The sequence below is a fragment of the Salmo salar genome, chromosome ssa18 (genome assembly GCF_905237065.1).
Source record: "Salmo salar chromosome ssa18, Ssal_v3.1, whole genome shotgun sequence".
Lineage (NCBI taxonomy): Eukaryota > Metazoa > Chordata > Actinopteri > Salmoniformes > Salmonidae > Salmo > Salmo salar.
In genome coordinates, this window is record NC_059459.1 from 33,515,886 (window position 1) to 33,535,525 (window position 19,640).

General features: G+C 42.6%; 1 protein-coding gene across 11 annotated transcripts in view; it reads right to left on the minus strand.

Moving 5' to 3' along the window:
- The window catches only part of LOC106560286 (adhesion G protein-coupled receptor B3), a 366,901-nt gene extending 353,852 nt beyond the window's left edge, over positions 1-13,049 (minus strand). For 5 of the 11 annotated variants that reach the window (XM_045701060.1, XM_045701057.1, XM_045701054.1 and 2 more), the window contains exons 1-2: positions 12,366-12,888; positions 9,644-10,406 (exon numbers count right to left, since the gene is read on the minus strand). In XM_045701060.1, coding sequence (XP_045557016.1) covers positions 9,644-10,391 — 748 coding nt within the window. In that variant the 5' untranslated portion in view covers positions 10,392-10,406; positions 12,366-12,888. Of the gene's footprint in view, positions 1-9,643; positions 10,407-12,365 lie in introns of all 11 variants that reach the window. The other 6 variants (XM_045701058.1, XM_045701059.1, XM_045701053.1 and 3 more) reach the window with 3 other exon arrangements.
- Between the last annotated feature and the right edge of the window lie 6,591 nt (positions 13,050-19,640).

Sequence of the window (19,640 nt, forward strand, 5' to 3'; positions counted from 1 at the left end):
CAACTACTCCTGTTTCCTGCACCTGACTCCACACCCACTACTGCAATCGTTACAAGAACATTCAAAATGGGTGAGTCTTTTCTTTAAACAGGAAGCACAGATGAGCCAAATGACATGAATGGAATTCTGTCATTCTATCTTCCACCCCTTTAGAATGTGGAAGGATTGGGTGACACTGAGTATGCTATGGAGAAGGTCACGTTTTAGAGAGCTCCTGCTAAAATCATACTTTAATGGCACATTTCCAGTGAAAAAGAGCACAAAACATTTTATTACGATGTGGAAGATTCCATCTCCCTCCTTTAGAATGTGGAAGATCCCATCTCCCTCCTTTAGAATGTGGAAGATTCCATCTCCCTCCTGTAGAATGTGGAAGATTCCATCTCCCTCCTGTAGAATGTGGGAGATTCCATCTCCCTCCTGTAGAATGTGGAAGGTTCCATCTCCCTCCTGTAGAATGTGGGAGGTTCCATCTCCCTCCTTTAGAATGTGGGAGGTTCCATCTCCCTCCTTTAGAATGTGGGAGGTTCCATCTCCCTCCTTTAGAATGTGGGAGGTTCCATCTCCCTCCTTTAGAATGTGGGAGGTTCCATCTCCCTCCTTTAGAATGTGGGAGGTTCCATCTCCCTCCTTTAGAATGTGGGAGATTCCATCTCCCTCCTTTAGAATGTGGGAGGTTCCATCTCCCTCCTTTAGAATGTGGGAGGTTCCATCTCCCTCCTTTAGAATGTGGGAGGTTCCATCTCCCTCCTTTAGAATGTGGGAGGTTTTATCTCCCTCCTTTAGAATGTGGGAGGTTCCATCTCCCTCCTTTAGAATGTGGGAGGTTTGCCTGTAAGCCTTTTGTGACTGCCTGAACTGTTGCTTAGCTATCAAGCATTGGACAACTGTCTCACGCCTCAGAGAGTATTCACTCACGTCCTGTCATGTGGAAAGCTTGTCGTGTGGACACATTAGCATAATGCCAGTGCAAATCAAAACAAATCATGTTTATAGTGTGTCAACTTTGACATGTCTGACACAATAAGATGTGTGGATCTCGCCACAACCAGCACCGTGAAGCAGTGGTGTAAAGCAACTAAGTAAAAATACTTCAAAGTACTACTTAAGTAGTTGTTTTGGGGGGGTATCTGTACTTCACTTTATTATTTATATTTTTGACAACTTTTACTTTTACTTCACAACATTCCTAAAGAAAATAATGTACTTTTTACTCCATACATTTTCCCTGACACCCAAAAGTACTCGTTACATTTTGAACGCTTAAGAAGACAGGAGCATGGTCCAATTCACGCACTTATCAAGAGAACATCCTTGGTCATCCCCACTGCATCTCATTTGGCGGACTCACAAATACTTTGTTTGTAAATTATGTCTGGGTGTTGGAGTGTGCCTCTGGCTATCCGTAAATTAAAAAAACTATAAAACTGTATCGTCTGGTTTGCACAATATAAGGAATTTCAAATAATTTATACTTTACTTTAACTTTTGATACTTCATTATATTTTAACCAAATACTTTTAGACTTTTACTCAAGTACTATTTTACCGGGTGACTTTCACTTTTACTTAAGTAATTTTCTATTAAGGTACCTTTACTTTTACTGAAGTATGACAATTGGGTACTTTTTCGACCACTGCCGTGGAGAGAGAAACCGACTAGATAGAATATACTTCTGTCTAGAATACAAGTGATTATGTGAACATGTACATTGACAAGTAAAAGACATACCATGCACCAATCAACATATCCTCATAACTGACATTATGAGGCTAAAACAAATGAATTCAGGTACTGTTGAGCTGCCTGCCCTTCCTCTTCCTCCCTCCTCCAGTGAATTGAAACTAAAATGGCCTCCAAGTGTACTGAACAATAGGGGTGAGCATAATGCAGTGAGACTACTGAGTGACTTGACTGAGATCCAAAGTGAATAAAAGGCCTCACTATGCGCTGCTGAGACGGAGGCTGAGGGAGACTGCTGCAGTGCTCAGCTCACTGAACGCATCCCAAATGGCGCCCTATTGCATATATAGTGAACAACTTTTGACCAGAGCCCTATGGTCCTGGTCTATGGGCCCTGGTCAATAGTAGTGCACTATAAAGGGAATAGGTGCCATTTGGGACACATGCAGCCCAGGACTTTGGCAGGTGACAGTGCATTAGAGCGCTGCCTCCCTCGCACACTTCATTTGCCAATAAAACTCCCCACTGCCATTTTCCACACGGCGCTGTACAGTAGCTCAGCTTAGTCAGAAACCATAAAACATAACTATCTGGCAATGGATTTATAGGGTTCTCTCTGTACAGTCTAGTATTATAAACTGGATTTCACATTGTGCTGGAATTAATGAGAATGGTAGTTCACAACCAATCACCAGTCTTTTAATTCAAACTAGGAGAGATATGAAGTCACAACAAAGATGTACTGCTGCACTCTCCTTCAAAAGCTGCACTGTGTTTTTAAAGCAGTGCTCTCCTTCTAAAGCTGCACTGTGTTTTTAAAGCAGTGCTCTCCTTCAAAAGCTTGCTGTGTTTTTAAAGCAGAACTGAGTGATGTCACATGCTAAACATGTTCTTGCTGTATCAGAAGCCTCTTGGTTTGCTGGTGACCTTATAGTGTATGTCCTTAGCTATTTAGCCTTCCATTTTCCCTCCGAGTACTGAGGCAATAAGACAATGGTCACACAGAACGACACGTTAATTCTCTCACACAATGGGGCACTTTAGACGGCAATTATTGAAGTCGAAAGCAGCATGGAATCCAATGGGGCTCACTGTGGTCAAGTAGTGCACTACTTCGGGTATAGGGTGCCATTTGGGACGCAGTAATTACATCTGATGGCCAACGGTGGCAATGCTAGTTAAATGAGCCCAGCCATGTAATAATGAGACAATGCCTCAAGATGTTGATCCTCTGGTGCAGTTGCAGCAGCCAGAAATTTAAGTGGCACAATTTAGACTCCAGGGTTCATTTTCAGCTTTTTATTTCAGTGTCAAAAACGCCTGCAGTGGAAGAGTGACAGAGAAGGAAGAGTGAAGGCAGACAGCGGGACCTGGTTGCTATCCTGGAGACATCAAACCCTGGGTTGCATCTCAAATGGCACCCAATCCCTTATATGGTGCACTACATTTGGCTGGAGCCCTATGGGGCCTGGTCAAAAGTAGTGCACTAGATGGGGAATAGGGTGCCAAGTTGTTTGTCTAACTCCAGAGAGGGCAGGCTCTAGCCACTAATACATGTTTCAGAATAGTGTGTGAAACCAGACTGTATTGGCTGGAATTTCTTATTTCACATTGTCCTTTCAGTAGGATTCCAGAAACTATGGTGGCTGTGTAACCAAGCCAGCTCAGTACAGCCTCGTTTGGTTCGGCTCAGTAGTGCGAAAAGCCCTTAACCCTACTGACATGAGGGCTATGCAGAAGACATGGATACTATGTTGTAGCTATAACAGATTCTCAGTGAGACAAAAAGAGCAAAGACAGAGTCCGTCTAACGCCATGGGCTCGTCATCAACAGGCTGCACAGAACAACACAGCTGCTGTCCTGGACAACATGCCAGAAAACACATGACAGACTGTACAGTACACGCTTTACTAGACATTTACACCCAATGACTCATACTAGCAGAATAAGAAAATCATTTACAGTTTATATTTCCAACTTTTTTTACTTTATCAAAAGTCCAACTTTGCTGACATTATCATTTAATATAATTTAAGTTGGTTTATTATTTCCTGAAGATGTGTTCAGGAAGATGCAGCATATTGTGTTATATTTTTTATGTGTGTAGATCTTAATTTGATCACCTTGTTGCAGGAGAACTTTTCTGCAGTGCAGGAAATGTACAACTTCAAATCAAATTGTATTCAAATCAAATGAACACACTTCTGGTGTATTTGAGGTTTATTTGAGTTTTAAAATGGCTTCTGACGATGCAATTTCCACTTCGACATTTCAGACTTGATTTTCCCTAACAAAAAAATGTATCAACCCCTACCAAAATGTCCATTGATTACAATCTACATAGCAATTCATATTTCTTGTTGCTGCAGGATTATTTGACTGCTGTAGTAAACTGGCTCAAATTAAGATCCTACATCTGTATATAGTTTTAATTGTTGTCAATAGTATGTAGAATTATCACCATTAAAGCCTTCTGCATGGATAATTCATGTTATAAGAGCATCTACCATCCCAAAAAACAGGTACAATCATAGTTCAAAATAAACATCCTTATCTGTTGTGGACAGACAGCAATGTCATGCAATAACATTTACCTCCACGACTGATTCTGCTATACAAGCAACAATCATTCACCATTAATGTGGAAAGAGTCGATATGAATCAACAAATGAACACTGCAGTAATGTTTTAATCAACTAATGTACGTATATAATATGTTCTTATTGTCTTCAGCACCATCACAATTAACATCCCAAAAGCATTAGGTCATTCTGCAGCGAGGTCTAGCTTGGATTAATCTTGGGCCTAAACTAGCCACCTCCGATATTGATTTCCATTTTACAGGTTACGTTGAAGGACAGGTCAGCCAGTGTTGCTGCCGTGCTATGTTGTTGTCTTAGGTCTCTCTTTATGCAGTGTGTTGTCTCTCTTGTCGTGATGTGTGTTTTGTCCTATATTGTTATGTTTAATCCCAGCACCCGTCCCCGCAGGAGGCCTTTTGCCTTCTGGAAGGCCGTCATTGTAAATAAGAATTTATTTGTGACTGACTTGCCTAGTTAAATAAAGGTTAAATAAATCAAACAGGTTAGCCAGACAGGGTTTGCATCCCAAATGGAACCATATTCCCATTATAGTGTAGTGCACTACTTTTGACCAGGGCCCATAGGGATTCCCATAGCGCTCAGGTCAAATGTAGTGCGCTACATAGTGGGTACGGGACCATTTGAGAGGCAGACAACCTCTGCCATGCCGGGTAAACCTCTGCCATGCTGGGTCAACCTCTGCCATGCCGGGTCAACCTCTGCCATGCCGGGTCAACCTCTGCCATGCCGGGTCAACCTCTGCCATGCCGGGTCAACCTCTGCCATGCCGGGTCAACCTCTGCCATGCCGGGTCAACCTCTGCCATGCCGGGTCAACGCCAGCAGGGAACCTCTGCCATGCCGGGTCAACCTCTGCCATGCCGGGTCAACCTCTGCCATGCCGGGTCAACCTCTGCCATGCTGGGTGTGGATGTCAGAGTAACAGGGTTTTTATGGAGAGACCTTGTCCATGCTTTAGTAATGGACATGATTCCTCATCATGAGCAGGAAAGAACCCCCAGTCTGTGTTGCTGCACACACACGCACGCTCGCACACACTATTTAACACTGTTTTGCTGCCACAGGAGACTCGGGCTGTGTCCCACATAACACCCGATTTCCTATGGGATACCCTGTGTGCTCTGGTCAAAAGTAGTGCACTATATAAGGAATAGGGTGCCATTTGGGACATTTACTATGTACTCTTTTAAACCCAGTGGTTATCCAGATGAAAATGGAATTAAATTTAACCTCTCTCTGCCACACACAAACACACAAACACATACATAAGCACAAACACACACACTCAAACACACACCCAGGAAAGACACACACCAACCCTGCTGAACTATAAATAGATGCTAGAAGAAAATCATCAGAAAAAAAATAAGCTGTTGCTTTTAAGCTGTTATTAACATGTTGATAGAACAATGTCAAATGCTGCGTTTGGAGAAGAGATCTGACTACATGGACACATTAGGACGATGTGGGATGATGTCGTCCACAGTGACACAGCTCTTCTCAATAGTTTTGTCACCCTTGAGATACACATACTTAATCCCATTTTTCATTACACACATTGCCAACAACACAGGATAAAGATTGAAGTTATAGAGCAGACACGTTAGAAACACCACTTGGCACTCTATGTTTTAGAAGGCTACGCTCATAATCTACTATTTGAGATGTTTTTAAAATCAGAATATGGTGCACAGCTAACGATGGACGGCAATGAATGGGGCTATAATATATATCATGACCTAATCCCCTATGATATCCCTACAACCACCTAATATATATCATGACCTAATCCCCTATGATATCCCTACGACCATCTAGTATATATCATGACCTAATCCCCTATGATATCCCTACGACCATCTAGTATATATCATGACCTAATCCCTTATGATGTCCCTACGACCATCTAATATATATCATGACCTCATCCTCAATGATATCCCTACGACCATCTAATATATATCATGACCTCATCCCCTATGATACCCCTACGACTATCTAATATATATCATGACCTAATCCCCTATGATATCCCTACGACCATCTAATATATATCATGACCTCATCCTCAATGGTATCCCTACGACCATCTAGTATATATCATGACCTAATCCCCTATGATATCCCTACGACCATCTAATATATATCATGACCTAATCCCCTATGATATCCCTACGACCATCTAATATATATCATGACCCCATCCTCAATGATATCCCAACGACCATCTAATATATATCATGACCTAATCCCCTATGATATCCCTACGACCATCTAATATATATCATGACCTAATCCCCTATGATATCCCTACGACCATCTAGTATATATCATGACCCCATCCTCAATGATATCCCAACGACCATCTAATATATATCATGACCTAATCCCCTATGATATCCCTACGACCATCTAATATATATCATGACCCCATCCTCAATGATATCCCAACGACCATCTAATATATATCATGACCTAATCCCCTATGATATCCCTACGACCATCTAATATATATCATGACCTAATCCCCTATGATATCCATACAGTCTTCTACTCCAACAGCAATACCCAGTTCCTACAATGTCACGTGGTTCCATGGTCAATGACAAGGACCTTCTATACTCCCTAATGTTTTACAAACAGAGAAAAAAATGGAACATCTCATTTGCATACACTCAAATCAATCCTTTCTGCCAGCCAGGCGGCACAAAATGCTCTGTTTTCTATTTGCATGGGAGCAAAGGCCAAGAGGGAGAATCACAGAAACCAGCTCAACTCAACTAAACTCCATGCAGTCGTTCTATGTGAGTATCTATGTTCTATGTTCCGTTTGATCAGAAGTGGAGAACCAGGGAAAACCAGAGAAGGACCAGCTAGACTCAACTGAACTCCATGCAGTCATTGTGAGGTTCTATGTTCTATGTTCTGTGTGATGAGGAGTGGAGAACCAAGAAGAACCAGAGACCAGCTTAACTCAACTGAACTCCATTCAGTCATTCTAAGTAAGGTTCTACGGTTCTACTTTCTGTTTTATCAGAAAGCTGCTAATTGTTCCCCCGGGGTTCTACTATTCAACGCGTGGTTCCATCTGTGTATGGAAACACTGTTGCCAAAGGGGGATTTCTCCTATAACATCGGTTCATTATTTTCTGTTGTGTGTTTTTTCAAAGTGTAATGTGTGATTAATTCTGCTTGGATCACTGTGCCGGAATGACTCCCTCTTTACTGTGGCTCCCTCTGAATCTGTCACCACACCTCACACACACACACACACATTGTAAATCTGCCACCACACCTCTGTGCTCTTATCTCTCCTCTCCACATATACAGGATTTGGTTGAGTCATCACAACACTCTTTTGAAGTGGCTCCTAAACATTCAGGCTTGATACATGTATTTATTATGCAACAGATACTCTAAAATAAGTCTCTGTGTGTGTGGGGGGGGGATAGTGTGTGTCTGTCTGTCTGTGAGTTACTAATACGACGTAGAATAAACTAGCAAACAGCGAGTGTGTGGGATTTCACTACATGGTGACAGTTTCATGGGGTATTTGAAGAAAAAGGATGGAATCCTCCGGAAGCAATTAAGGGCATTTGTCACACTTGCCAGCGTAAGCTGAAATGGTGACAGGCCGATGCAGATAGATGGTGGTTGTGGGAGAAGGAAAAGCAAAAAAAATACCACTTCTGAGTTTTCTGTCTAACCCTTGACAATAAATGAAAAGCTGAAGAAATCTGGTCATCTGCAACCCAGGCATCTGGGGGAGAGATTATTCATCATTTACAAAGCAAGGGAAGAGAGCTTGGTATTACGTTAGCTATATTCCAAAACAAAGGCCTAGTCAAGCACGGGCGGGTGTGCAATACTTTTGGAGTAATGTTGAAAGTCTAACACCGCATACTGTATAAACAGGACCAAGAACAGACTACAACCTGAGAGAATGGTTTTGGGAGCATAGAAATAAGAATGAATAGAAAGGGTGTCTCCATTCAAGTCAATGGTGACATCATTGGTGGACTGGCAGCCATTTTGAGTGTGCCCATGCCAGGAAGTAAAAGCAGAAAGTGTAACCTTCAATCTGTACTGTGATTTGTTGAGTCAACTCAACTGACATTACAAAAAATACATTCCATTGCATGAGCCACATCAGTTAGCATCATTTGAATGAACATTCTACATTACCATGGCAATCCAGCATCAGTTGATAGAACATTCCAAAATACCATGGAAATGATTGCATCACAATACCAGGCAGCCATTGTGAGTGAGCCCATGAGTTTACAAGTCATTTGCCAGGGTTAGAGCTTCCAAGCCCATTCTATATTCATTCTTATTTCCATGTTTGGGAGTTTCTGATGCAGTGTTATGTACTCTAGATCAGTATGCTGGAATGATCTAGAATATTTCCAGTGTTCTGTATTATAGACCAGTATTATAGAATATTTTAGAATATATCCAGTATTCCAGTATTCACTATTCTAGACTATAGTATTCTGTTGTGTCAAGACTATGCGTTGACTCCGTAGTCTATCTTCTGTTCTAATTGAAAGGCATATTCCAATCATCCCTTTAATAAGTATTGTGGAGGTCTGTAAACACTAAACAGACTCATATTAATGAACAACTGCTAAACCAAACGTTGGATTGGTTTTGAGTGCGTCAGTGTTGCTGTAGTTCTATCCTAATGAGAGATGTCATCTACAATGGTGTTAAAAGACTAGAAATGTATGGATGGCTCTCTTATTTCCTTCAGTGTGAATATGTAGTCGCTACACCATCACAGTGCCTCTCTCCATGGTCCTGGGAATGAGAAAACACTACCATAGTCATTGGTGATGATACACATCACCAATGCCTGAAAACCACTGCTCATTATCAACCAATAATTGCAATATAATTGAATATTAGAGATGAGCAGCCTACATGTTGGTGGGCTGGGCTGTGGAAGAATATGGACCTGGCGTATCTCATGTACAACACCCGCTCCTCTTGTAGCTTTGGTCTAGGGATGCATTGCATTGTGAGGTCAGCTGTGTGTGTTCTTTGTTTCACGGCCCACAACCCAACTCTGTAGACAGACATGCGCTATACAGGTAGGGGGTAGAGAGGGGTTAAAAGAGGCTATTGACGTGCACAGTTGACTCTAGCTCTGGTCCAAGTTGTTATTGTGCGTTCCACTACCAAGGGATGTTTGGTTAGTAGAAGAATACGCACTAACGCCCTGGACCAGAGCTAGGTTGACTCAAACTCCCAGCTGGCTCATCTATATATGCATACATACAAACAATGCTCATTGAACTGTGGTATAACTGCAGTATGTTAGACATACAGCATGTTTGGGGCTGGTTACTCACCCTCCTTTGCTGGTCGTTTTACCTCTGCACTGATGTTGCACACCTGCCCAGCACGGATTTGTGGAGTCAGGCATCCCTCCGTTTGGGGATTTAAAGGCAGAACCACGTTGTTAAGCACAAGCATACTTTCTGATTCTCCATCACCTAGGTGCTGGGGACAGGTGCATTTCGTATAAACTATTCCACATGATTCCACAGTTCCTTTCTCCGATTTCAGGCAGTTTTCCAGCCACGTGCACAGCACCTGACATCCAAATTGACTGGGACTCGCCTTGTTCAAGACCAAGAATTCCACCACAGACTTCTCCTCTTCGTCCGTCTTCTGCAATCCGTTATAATCGTAAGGGAAAACCCTCCGTAATTGCACAAAATTCTTGTCATACTGCAAAAATATATACATATTCTTGGAATCACACAGGTACACTATAGACTCGTTGTTTTTCAGCAATTCATTGATTTTCTCATGCGAGTAGTGATCGAATTGATAAGCAAGCAAAGAGAACTCGGAGCAGCTCAAGTCTCGTTTGTATAGTTTAAGGTAGATGCTGTATTTGGTAGGGTCAGGGTTCTCCAACGTCCATGTGCAGTTCGTGTAGTTCTTGGGAAACATCTCAGTCACTGAGTAAGATCCATATATGACCCCCTTGACCAAAGTGGAACACCAGTAGTCTTGTGCACCAGTTAATCCAAACATAACCAGGAGATAGGTGGAAAATATATAAATCAACTGGTTACGAATAGCCTTCATCCTATGTCATTTGGCCTGCAAGAGGGAGAGATGGAAAAATGACACCAAGGACACAGTTAGTAACAGTAAACATGAACCTGTGTAGGCCTAATACAGGGTGATCTGATTATACCAACGTTTGGTTCATAGTGAGGCCTCAACCTTTTCCGCCTTGGAAAACACCTGGCCAACCGTCATCATTCCTGTTCCACTGTTACATTATGGCGGGCAGTCTCCTGCTCCTCTCCCTTGCTGCCTTTTGCAAGAAAGATAACTTTGGACAAACACTGCCACCTTGTGGTTGCTATGGTCGCCTGATTTGGGGAAGTCCGCATAAGGGATCAATGAAACTCGTGTCAGTCGTTCTTGAGTTGTAATTAATTGGACCGATTGGCGGAACTAGGGAACCGTCAATCTTTGGAATATTTCGAACGTGGTGGGGCTCGCGTTTTCATATCTGTGTGTCCATCACAAAGAAAGAGAGGTGTGTGAGTGTTAACAGTGATCACATTGCTCTGAGAGGGACATATAGGCTGCATGTGGTATTTTATTGGAAGTGAGCTCATTTTGCGCAACTATGTTCTCGATTACGCATCGCAGAGACGTGCTTTAAACCATCGATATTAATTTCGATGACAATAATGAACTGGATTATGTCTTCGGTGTATTCCAAGTCCCTGACAAAAAGGCTTTTGATTCTGTGTCTATTTTTTTATCAACCTTGGATTTCCGAATCCGAGTCCATACTGCGTGATATGCTGTAGGCTATGTTACACGCCCATCCATCCAACCTGTATCTTTCCTCAATTCAATAGTGGACTAAGAACTAGTTTGGAAGTCCATTATACACTAATTTCATATAAAGACTCAGTGGGAGATGAACCAACCCACACATGGACACAAATACAGCATCGTGTCCCCAGTCCCGATTTCCTTAACATAACTAACATGGGCTTTCTTCTCCTCCCTTATAGGCAGCTAATGATACCTGTAACGTTCTTCCATCTACTGATAGATAGATCTGGATCACGTATCGAATCGCGAGAGAGAGTGAGAGAGAGCGAGAGAATGCATGCGATGTCCTGATTGTATTAATCCTGCAGGCATTGCAGCTGTGAGCAGTGCCACAGTGGTGTGTGAGTAGGCGGTGGAATTAAGTCTATACAATATTCTTCTGAGAACATGAGAATAGTCAGATTTCGAACATTGAGGACTATAAACATAATTTGAGAACATTAGTATAGGTTATGAATGATAAAATGACAAGGAATGCGATGTAATATAATGGCATATTGTGCTGCCAAATGGAGTGAATGTTGTCTTTTGGTTTGGGACCTGTTCATATAGTACCTAAATGCTATTTCTCTGCAAATATTCTCACTAATGGATAGATAATTAGTGCATTATCACTGTCTATAAGATTCATAGGGTACATGCCGTTCTCTGAAAACAGAAGTCCTTTTGCTAAACGGACATGGTTTGAGCGCTTATCGAGGATTACAATTTGGTAGAGGATGTAGAAACATCCTCTTATTTTACTCTCAAATTAAAGTAGTTTTTCCTCCAGTTTTGCAAAGCGATATGAAAATGATGAAATATCATCTCAATCCCATTTTACTGATACATAGACGGCGCTAAAACTAGATTTTTGCCCATTTTTGATAAAAGGCGCACAGAAATACATCTGTTAACTTATTCCAACCCTGTGTAGTCTATTTGTTCGTCCCATGGTTGGAATGCCTCGACGCATGTTAGAGCCTATTCATTCCAAACAGAGATACAATGCTGCAGCCACAGAAATGTTGATCGAGATGGAATATTTGAACTTTCAGACTAGGCTATATCGGTAAAACTGAGAGCGTTGCAGTAGCCTAGCTGGCGTGGAATCTGTTGGTATTATCTGAATGCCTGGCTGCTTTAGCTGTCTACAGCCATAAAATAATAATAGCATAATAATAATAATAATAATGCAATTCATATTATCCCCAAAATTACCTTACACTCCGGAAGCTATGGCTATTTTTCGAAAATACTTGACCACATCCTTTATGAAGAGCAAAATGTGCTGTCTCCTTGCGAATCGATACTTCCCATAGCCCACAATAGAAGTCCAATGCAACAAGATGATAGTCAATGGACAAAAAAAATGCGTTAGACTCCCGTCTGGCTCATCTCCTCCGCGTCGCTTTTTTCCATCAAAACGGACCCAGTGAGAAGCGAAACAACTCGCGACAGCCCAATAGAGAAATAGTAGAATGATGGGGGGGACAAAAATCTACTAAATTACCGTGAAGGTATACCTCTATGGATCATCGACGGGTCCCTTCGTGTCTTTTCTCCAGATATATTAGCCTATAAAGACGAGGCAGCAAGTAGTCCAAAAAAATCCTTAGCGGACGGATGTTTGAATACTGAGTAAGTATGGAGGAGAGATAGAAACCGCTCTGCTCGCTCACCCTGCTTAGGACTGGGGCTGCAATATCACGTCACAGCCACTAAGATAAAGCACGTATGGACGTTTTCTTGCTGCGTCTGGTATACCACTTTCCCACCCCCACCCTCTGACTCTTACATAGCCTTCCCTTAATTCAAGGCACAGGGATGTTCCCTTGGACTTGGACCCGAGGTTTTGAGCCCACTGCCCACACAGACAGGCTACTGCTCCTGACGAACCGGCATGTTGGGTTGGGGTTTACCATTCGTTGTTGGAATATTGGGGTATTTTGGCTGCAAAGACGGATGAGCTGGCGCGCGCAGGACAATAAAAAACCTTATATTCTACCATCATGGGACATTATAAGCGGATAGTGGAATCACCTTCCTTATGATTTTGAAACAAGGATATTTTCATATATTTTTTTCGATATTTATTCTACATTTTTTGCTGATGTGGCAGGTGTTTTGTGTGCTGTTTTGAGACAATGTCTGAAACTCGCCTCTGTCTGTACTAATTAGTGTCTTCTTCTGTTCTTATGCAAAGTAGCCTACTGAACATATCCTCCCTCCTCATCACGCATGTGTATGTAGTTTCTTTTATTTAGGTCAATACATTATTAGGTATGCATGTTTACGTTCATCGAATAATTTGGTGGTTAGTCAAGCAGTTTAGTCAAGCTATACCACTTCATCCATTCCAAATGTTGTATAGCAGGGACTTCAGAAAGTCGTTTTTTCGACGTTGACCTAAATATGGCAAACTTTTCACTTAAGTTAATATTTTGGTAACATGCTTCGAGGTAAGAATATATCTAATTGAGTCTAAGTTAATGCCATAACTTTGTTTTCTTAACATGTTTTACTTTTGTTCAACCATAATAAGAGTCCATTGCGCATTGCCAAATAAATACATCGAATTGATCGTAACAGAGACAATATCAGCTCGCTTTGTTTTTACACACGTATAAATGCATTGTATCTGTAAAGTGTGCAACTCTAAGTTCTTAGTCCTAACGGAACAAGAGGACATTTAATAATAATGACCAAAAATACACCAAACACGGAAATTATTTTGCTCCTTACACCTCATGTACTGTTTCTTCAGAGTCTATAACCATACAAAGGGTGAGAATTGGTTCAATGGTTATTACTGTGGAAGTCATACCCGAACATCTGAATGGTTAAACACAGGCATAAGAGCGGTTTTGGTTGGTTAGTTGTACAGTTCGCTGAACTGTCGTTTCGAAAAGCGCAGGAGACTGGAACAGGCAAGTGGATACTGACTGGAGAGTTTGCTTCAAGGGCGGACATGAAGGTTGACTGAGCTAAAGAGTGAAACGCTCATGGAGGGCATCCCCCACACACATTCAACGGGTTATGTTACTGTCTGGCATGTCAATGGTTTGGCACCATACTCCTTGTCGGCAGACAGTATAGGTTGAATGAGGAGTGAGTTAGGCTAGCTAAAGGTCCGTTACCTGCGTTCGTATACCATTAAATAGATCCACTGACTTCAGCTAAGTTGACTAACTTGCGGAGCGTTGTACGTGCTTTTGCGCAGTTAGTGCTCGTAATGTTCCTGGTCAACATACAATTGTTTGAAATATTGCGCACGTAATTAAGCTACATCTGGTAGGTTACTTCTTGCTGCTTGCTAAAGCGCTCGACGGTTATCGAATCCATCATTGTCCGCGGGCGGTGAATGGATAGGCTACAGATATTCTACTTATTCTTACCCTACGAGGTCCGGAGCCTGCTGTTTTTCCTACCTGATAATTAATTGCACCCACCTGCTGGCCAGGTCTAAATTAGTCCCTGATTAGAAGGGAACAATAAAAACGCATTGGAACTGGCGAGGTCCAGAGATGAGTTTGAGGGTTCTAGATTATGTGAAGACGCTTGACAGTTGAGATGGCAGCTAGTTTAAAGCAGATCCCTCCACTACAAGATTATGACCGGGCACCGGGGCACGGGTATGACACACTGTGTCTGTTATGGGGTTGAGGAGCAGTGAACCGTCTCTAAAATGGTTTGTGATGCACATTTGCGCTGCCTGCCTGCTGGGAGTCGAGAGGGTGGACACTGTGTGTCTGGTCGAAGCTGTCTCTCTCAGTGCATTGTGAGTTCATTTATATGATCCGATCCTCATGACAGTCTGCAGTAAATGCAATATCCAAAGCTCTGGCTATGGATTATATGTGTGTGTGTGTGTATATATATATATATACATAGAGAGAGATAGATGAATGCTATGCCAGGGGTCCCTTATGTCCATGTGTTTATGAGCTATACTGTGCTTGTCTCTGTGCTCTCACAATAGAATCATATCCCTAGGTCTATTTAGCAATAGCAAAAAACGGAATGATGATTTAGTGACTGTGGTGCCTTGAGAGTGTATGCCCGCCCGCAGAGACACAGCTGGGAGCTGTCCCTTCAGCACCACCCTGGACTTGACCCCTGGGGGATTCAGCACTGCAACACCATGGACAGCAACCTCTGACAAGGCACCAGTATAGACTACCTGCTGTGCAAGAGCATGGACAGCAACCCCTATACAAGCCACAGCTGTGGCAGCAGATCCCAGCCCCTTCAGCACCATGGACAGCAGCCCTTGCTACAGCAGGCCCTACAGCTTGGTTCCAAAGTGGGCTATATCATAAAAATGTAGGAAAACAAAAATGTGCCTTTTAGTCTTCATTTAAGTTTAGAGGTGTGGATAAGGTTAGTTTTAAAATCTGGTTTTAGATAAATTATAGAAATAGGTGGGATTTTGACTTTGCCCAGATAGTGACGATCCTACAGCTGCAGCACCACACTCATCTACCTGCTTCATACCAGCCACAGCTGCAGCACCACAATCATCTATTTGCTTCATACCAGTCACAGCTCCCTGACAGGAGGAGGTACAGGGACCATGGACAGCTCCCTGACAGGAGGAGGTACAGGGACCATGGACAGCTCCCTGACAGGAGGAGGTACAGGGACCATGGACAGCTCCCTGACAGGAGGAGGTACAGGGACCATGGACAGCTCCCTGACAGGAGGAGGTATAGGGACCATGGACTGCTCCTGCATCCCAAATTCCACTATATTCCCTACTTAGTGCACTATGTAGGGAATAGGGTGCCTATTGGGATGCAGACATTGATTCAACGATCTCTAGTTGCACAGCTGTTGCGTGTGAGGAACTAATTGTTTATTTCAAGCAATTGCAAATCTGGAAAGATTATAATGCCATATGGCAGCTAACATTTCTGTTGAACCTGGCACTGTGGATTGTGAACACATATTTCAAGGTTTGGGAAGTTTGTCTCTACAGAAATGTATTACATTTAAAGGATTGAGGCATATTATGAAGACCTTTGGATTTAAAATAGTATTGTCTACTGAATGTGATATCACACATTATATTATTAAGCAATAAGGCACGAGGGGGTGTGAATATGGCCAATATACCCCGGCTAAGGGCTGTTCTTAAGCGTGACGCAACACGGAGTGTCTGGATACAGCCCTTAGCCGTGGTATATTGGCCATATACCACAAACCCCCGAGGTGCCTTATATTGCTATTATAAACTGGTTACCAACGTAATTAGAGCAGTAAAAACAAATGTTTTGTCATACCCATGGTATACGGTCTGATATACCACAGCTGTCAGCCAATCAGCATTCAGGGCTCAAACCACCCAGTTTATAATGGTAAATAGAACATTTTGGATCCTACCATCACAATAGTGTGTTCTTACTATCCCAAAATGACAGAACATGAGCTTTCTGCTCTAGCACAAACTCCAACTTTCCCTCTGATAGGCTAGCCATATTGCTTACACCTATCACATTATTTCAGATCTACACAAGTGTTGAGGTAGTGCCTAGGGGCTAAAGGTTGGTTCTGGACAGTGCCTAACCTAACACAATGTCTTGACCACTAAACAACTCCAGTCCCCTCTCCCGGGACAAGTGGCTGGTGCCTAGGGGCTAGGGGTTATTTCTGGACAGGGCCTAACATCATTGGCTTGACCACAAAACAACTCCAGTTCTCTCTCTTTCTCCATAGAGGTCTAACTGAACATCATGTCCACATTAGAGTAATGTCATGTAGTACTCCAGGGGAACGCTGTGAACTCCATCAAATGGAAATACTGTATAACTGCCAATTTTGCTTTTGTGTTTGCATCGGGGGAAGAGACAGTCAGGAATTACTAATCAGTCTCAGCACAGGGCTGCCTGACATTGTCATCCATACTAATGTGACGGACTCAGCATCGGTCCCAAAATGGCACCCTATTCCCCTAAGGGGCCCTGGTCAAAAGTAGTGCACTATAAATGGAATAGGGTTCCATTTGCGATCCACATTTAGTATCTGTCACTTCAATAACAGTGTTGATGAAAATGACATGTTTTTCATCCCTCCACCAAACCAAGTGCCCAGTCCAGATCATTAAAAAAAATGCTGATCTCTTGCAGATTGAGGTCCCCCAGCAGAGTTGTTTGGCATGGATGAATCTGTAACTGCAGTATTACGGTATTAAAGGGGCAATCTAGTATTCAAAGAACAACAACATTCTGACCCTGCCACTTTTTGGGGTAAACAGCTGAGTGATGGGGCTGGAGAAATGTAACCAGTGTATGGAAGTTGCATTCTTCAAGAATCAATGGCTATATATCATTAATTTAACATTTCCTAAAATGTATGTACCAATCCCGGATTACCCCTTTAAAGTATTAAAATCTCTCACTTCCTCAGGCAGCCGGTTGGAAACATCAGGAGTGACCCGAAGCAGGCCCACATGGGTGTTCTACAGTGCCAGATCCAGAATGAAGACCTTAAGGTGTTTTGGGAGACTCCTGGCACACACACACACACACACACACACTTTGAAAAGCTTTATGAACAGATTAAAAACACAACTGAGAGTATCTCTCCAGTGACATGCGACGAGGCCAAGTGCCAACCTTCCAGGACATTTGCCAACCCCCCCTCTTTCTCTCTCCCCTCTCTCTCGCCCCCCCCCCCCCCTCTGTCTCTCTCTCCCCCTCTCCCTCTCTCCCACTCACCCTTCCTCCCTCACTCTGTCCCTCCCTTCCTTCCTTCCTTCCTTCCTTCCTTCCTTCCTTCCTTCCTTCCTTCCTTCCTTCCTTCCTTCCTTCCTTCCTTCCTTCCTTCCTTCCTTCCTTCCTTCCTTCCTTCCTTCCTTCCCTCTCTCTAACCTCAGTCTCCTATCAGTATGGTTGCTAAGTACAGATCCATTCTAAGTCATGTTTGCCCTTTAGGCAGACCTCAGGCTGGTCCAATGCTAACACACAGATGACATGTCTGTCTAAGCAGACCAAGGCAATCCTCTGACTCAAGGCTAAAGGTTAAACAAGAGAGATTGACGTCAAAGTGAAATCATTTAGCGAGCTATCGGCAGGCGAGCGCTGGGCCGGTAGACCTTGGCTACGTCCCAAGAACGTGTTTGTTTTTCTGTGATTGTGTTTTCTATCTCTGTTCTGCTTTTCATGATTTTTTGATGTTTAGATGTATTGATGTGTAGATTTCTGTTAATCTTTCTGAAAAAGAAACCTTGCTCTCAGCATGACTCCCTGTCAAAATAAAGGTCATTTTTGGTTTGCTTTAATGGCACCCTATTCCCTATGAAGAGCACTACGTTTGACCAGGCCCCTGTGTGCCTTGGTAAATAGCAGCGCACTATAAAAGGAATAGGGTCTGATTTGAGACACAGCCTTGGTAAGTCGCCTACAGACCTTGCTTGGTAATCAAAAGACTGCAGTGACCCGAGAGCACTCTTTTTATTTGCAGTGCAGCAATGTGTTTTCATACCATCAGGCAGCGACTAGTTAAAACCATAATAGTCCAGTAGATCTTGTGCTTAGACATCAAAACTGAAGGATATCTGAAATGGTTTTTTTTTGAGGACGTGTTTTGAACATAGTATTTTGTTTCTAGGTCGTGACTATTGACATGGATAGGATATTCAACATGCCAAATCTAATTTACCCCCACTCCCTGTAACTGGCCTCCGTATTCCACATTCACATCCCCGCTTCAATATCTAACAATAGGTCTACTGTACTGCATATCATAGCAGTGTTGGGGTCAATTCCATTTCAACTCTAGTCAATTGAGAAAGTAAACCAAATTCCACATTTTCCAAATTGAAAACAATTGAGGAGAATTGGAATTAGAATAGGAACGTCGGTGTACGTCCTCAATTGAAATGGAATTGAGCCCAATCCTAAACCCACAATACTGTACATACAGTATGCCCTGTACTCAGACTACAGCAATGTAAGGTTGGCTTCATGTAATACCGTACATACAGTATGCCCTGTATACAGACTACAGCAATGTGAGGTTGGCTTCATGTAATACCGTACATACAGTATGCCCAGTATTCAGACTGCAGCAATGTGAGGTTGGCTTAATTTAATAACGTACATACAGTATGCCCTGTATTCAGACTACAGCAATGTGAGGTTGGCTTCATGTAATACCGTACATACAGTATGCCCTGTATTCAGACTACAGCAATGTGAGGTTGGCTTCATGTAATACCGTACATACAGTATGCCCTGTATTCAGACTACAGCAATGTGAGGTTGGCTTCATTTAATATCATCCATACAGTATGCCCTGTATTCAGACTGCAGCAATGTGAGATTGCCTTCATGTAATACCGTACATACAGTATTCCCTGCATTCAGACTGCAGCAATTCGAGGTTGGCTTCATGTAACACTAAAGTGTTCACCACTGACCATGTAGTAATGATAAGTCCTCTGAATCGAAGGCCTTCTTCTCAGGTGCTGTCTTTTGTGTGTGTCTCAAATGG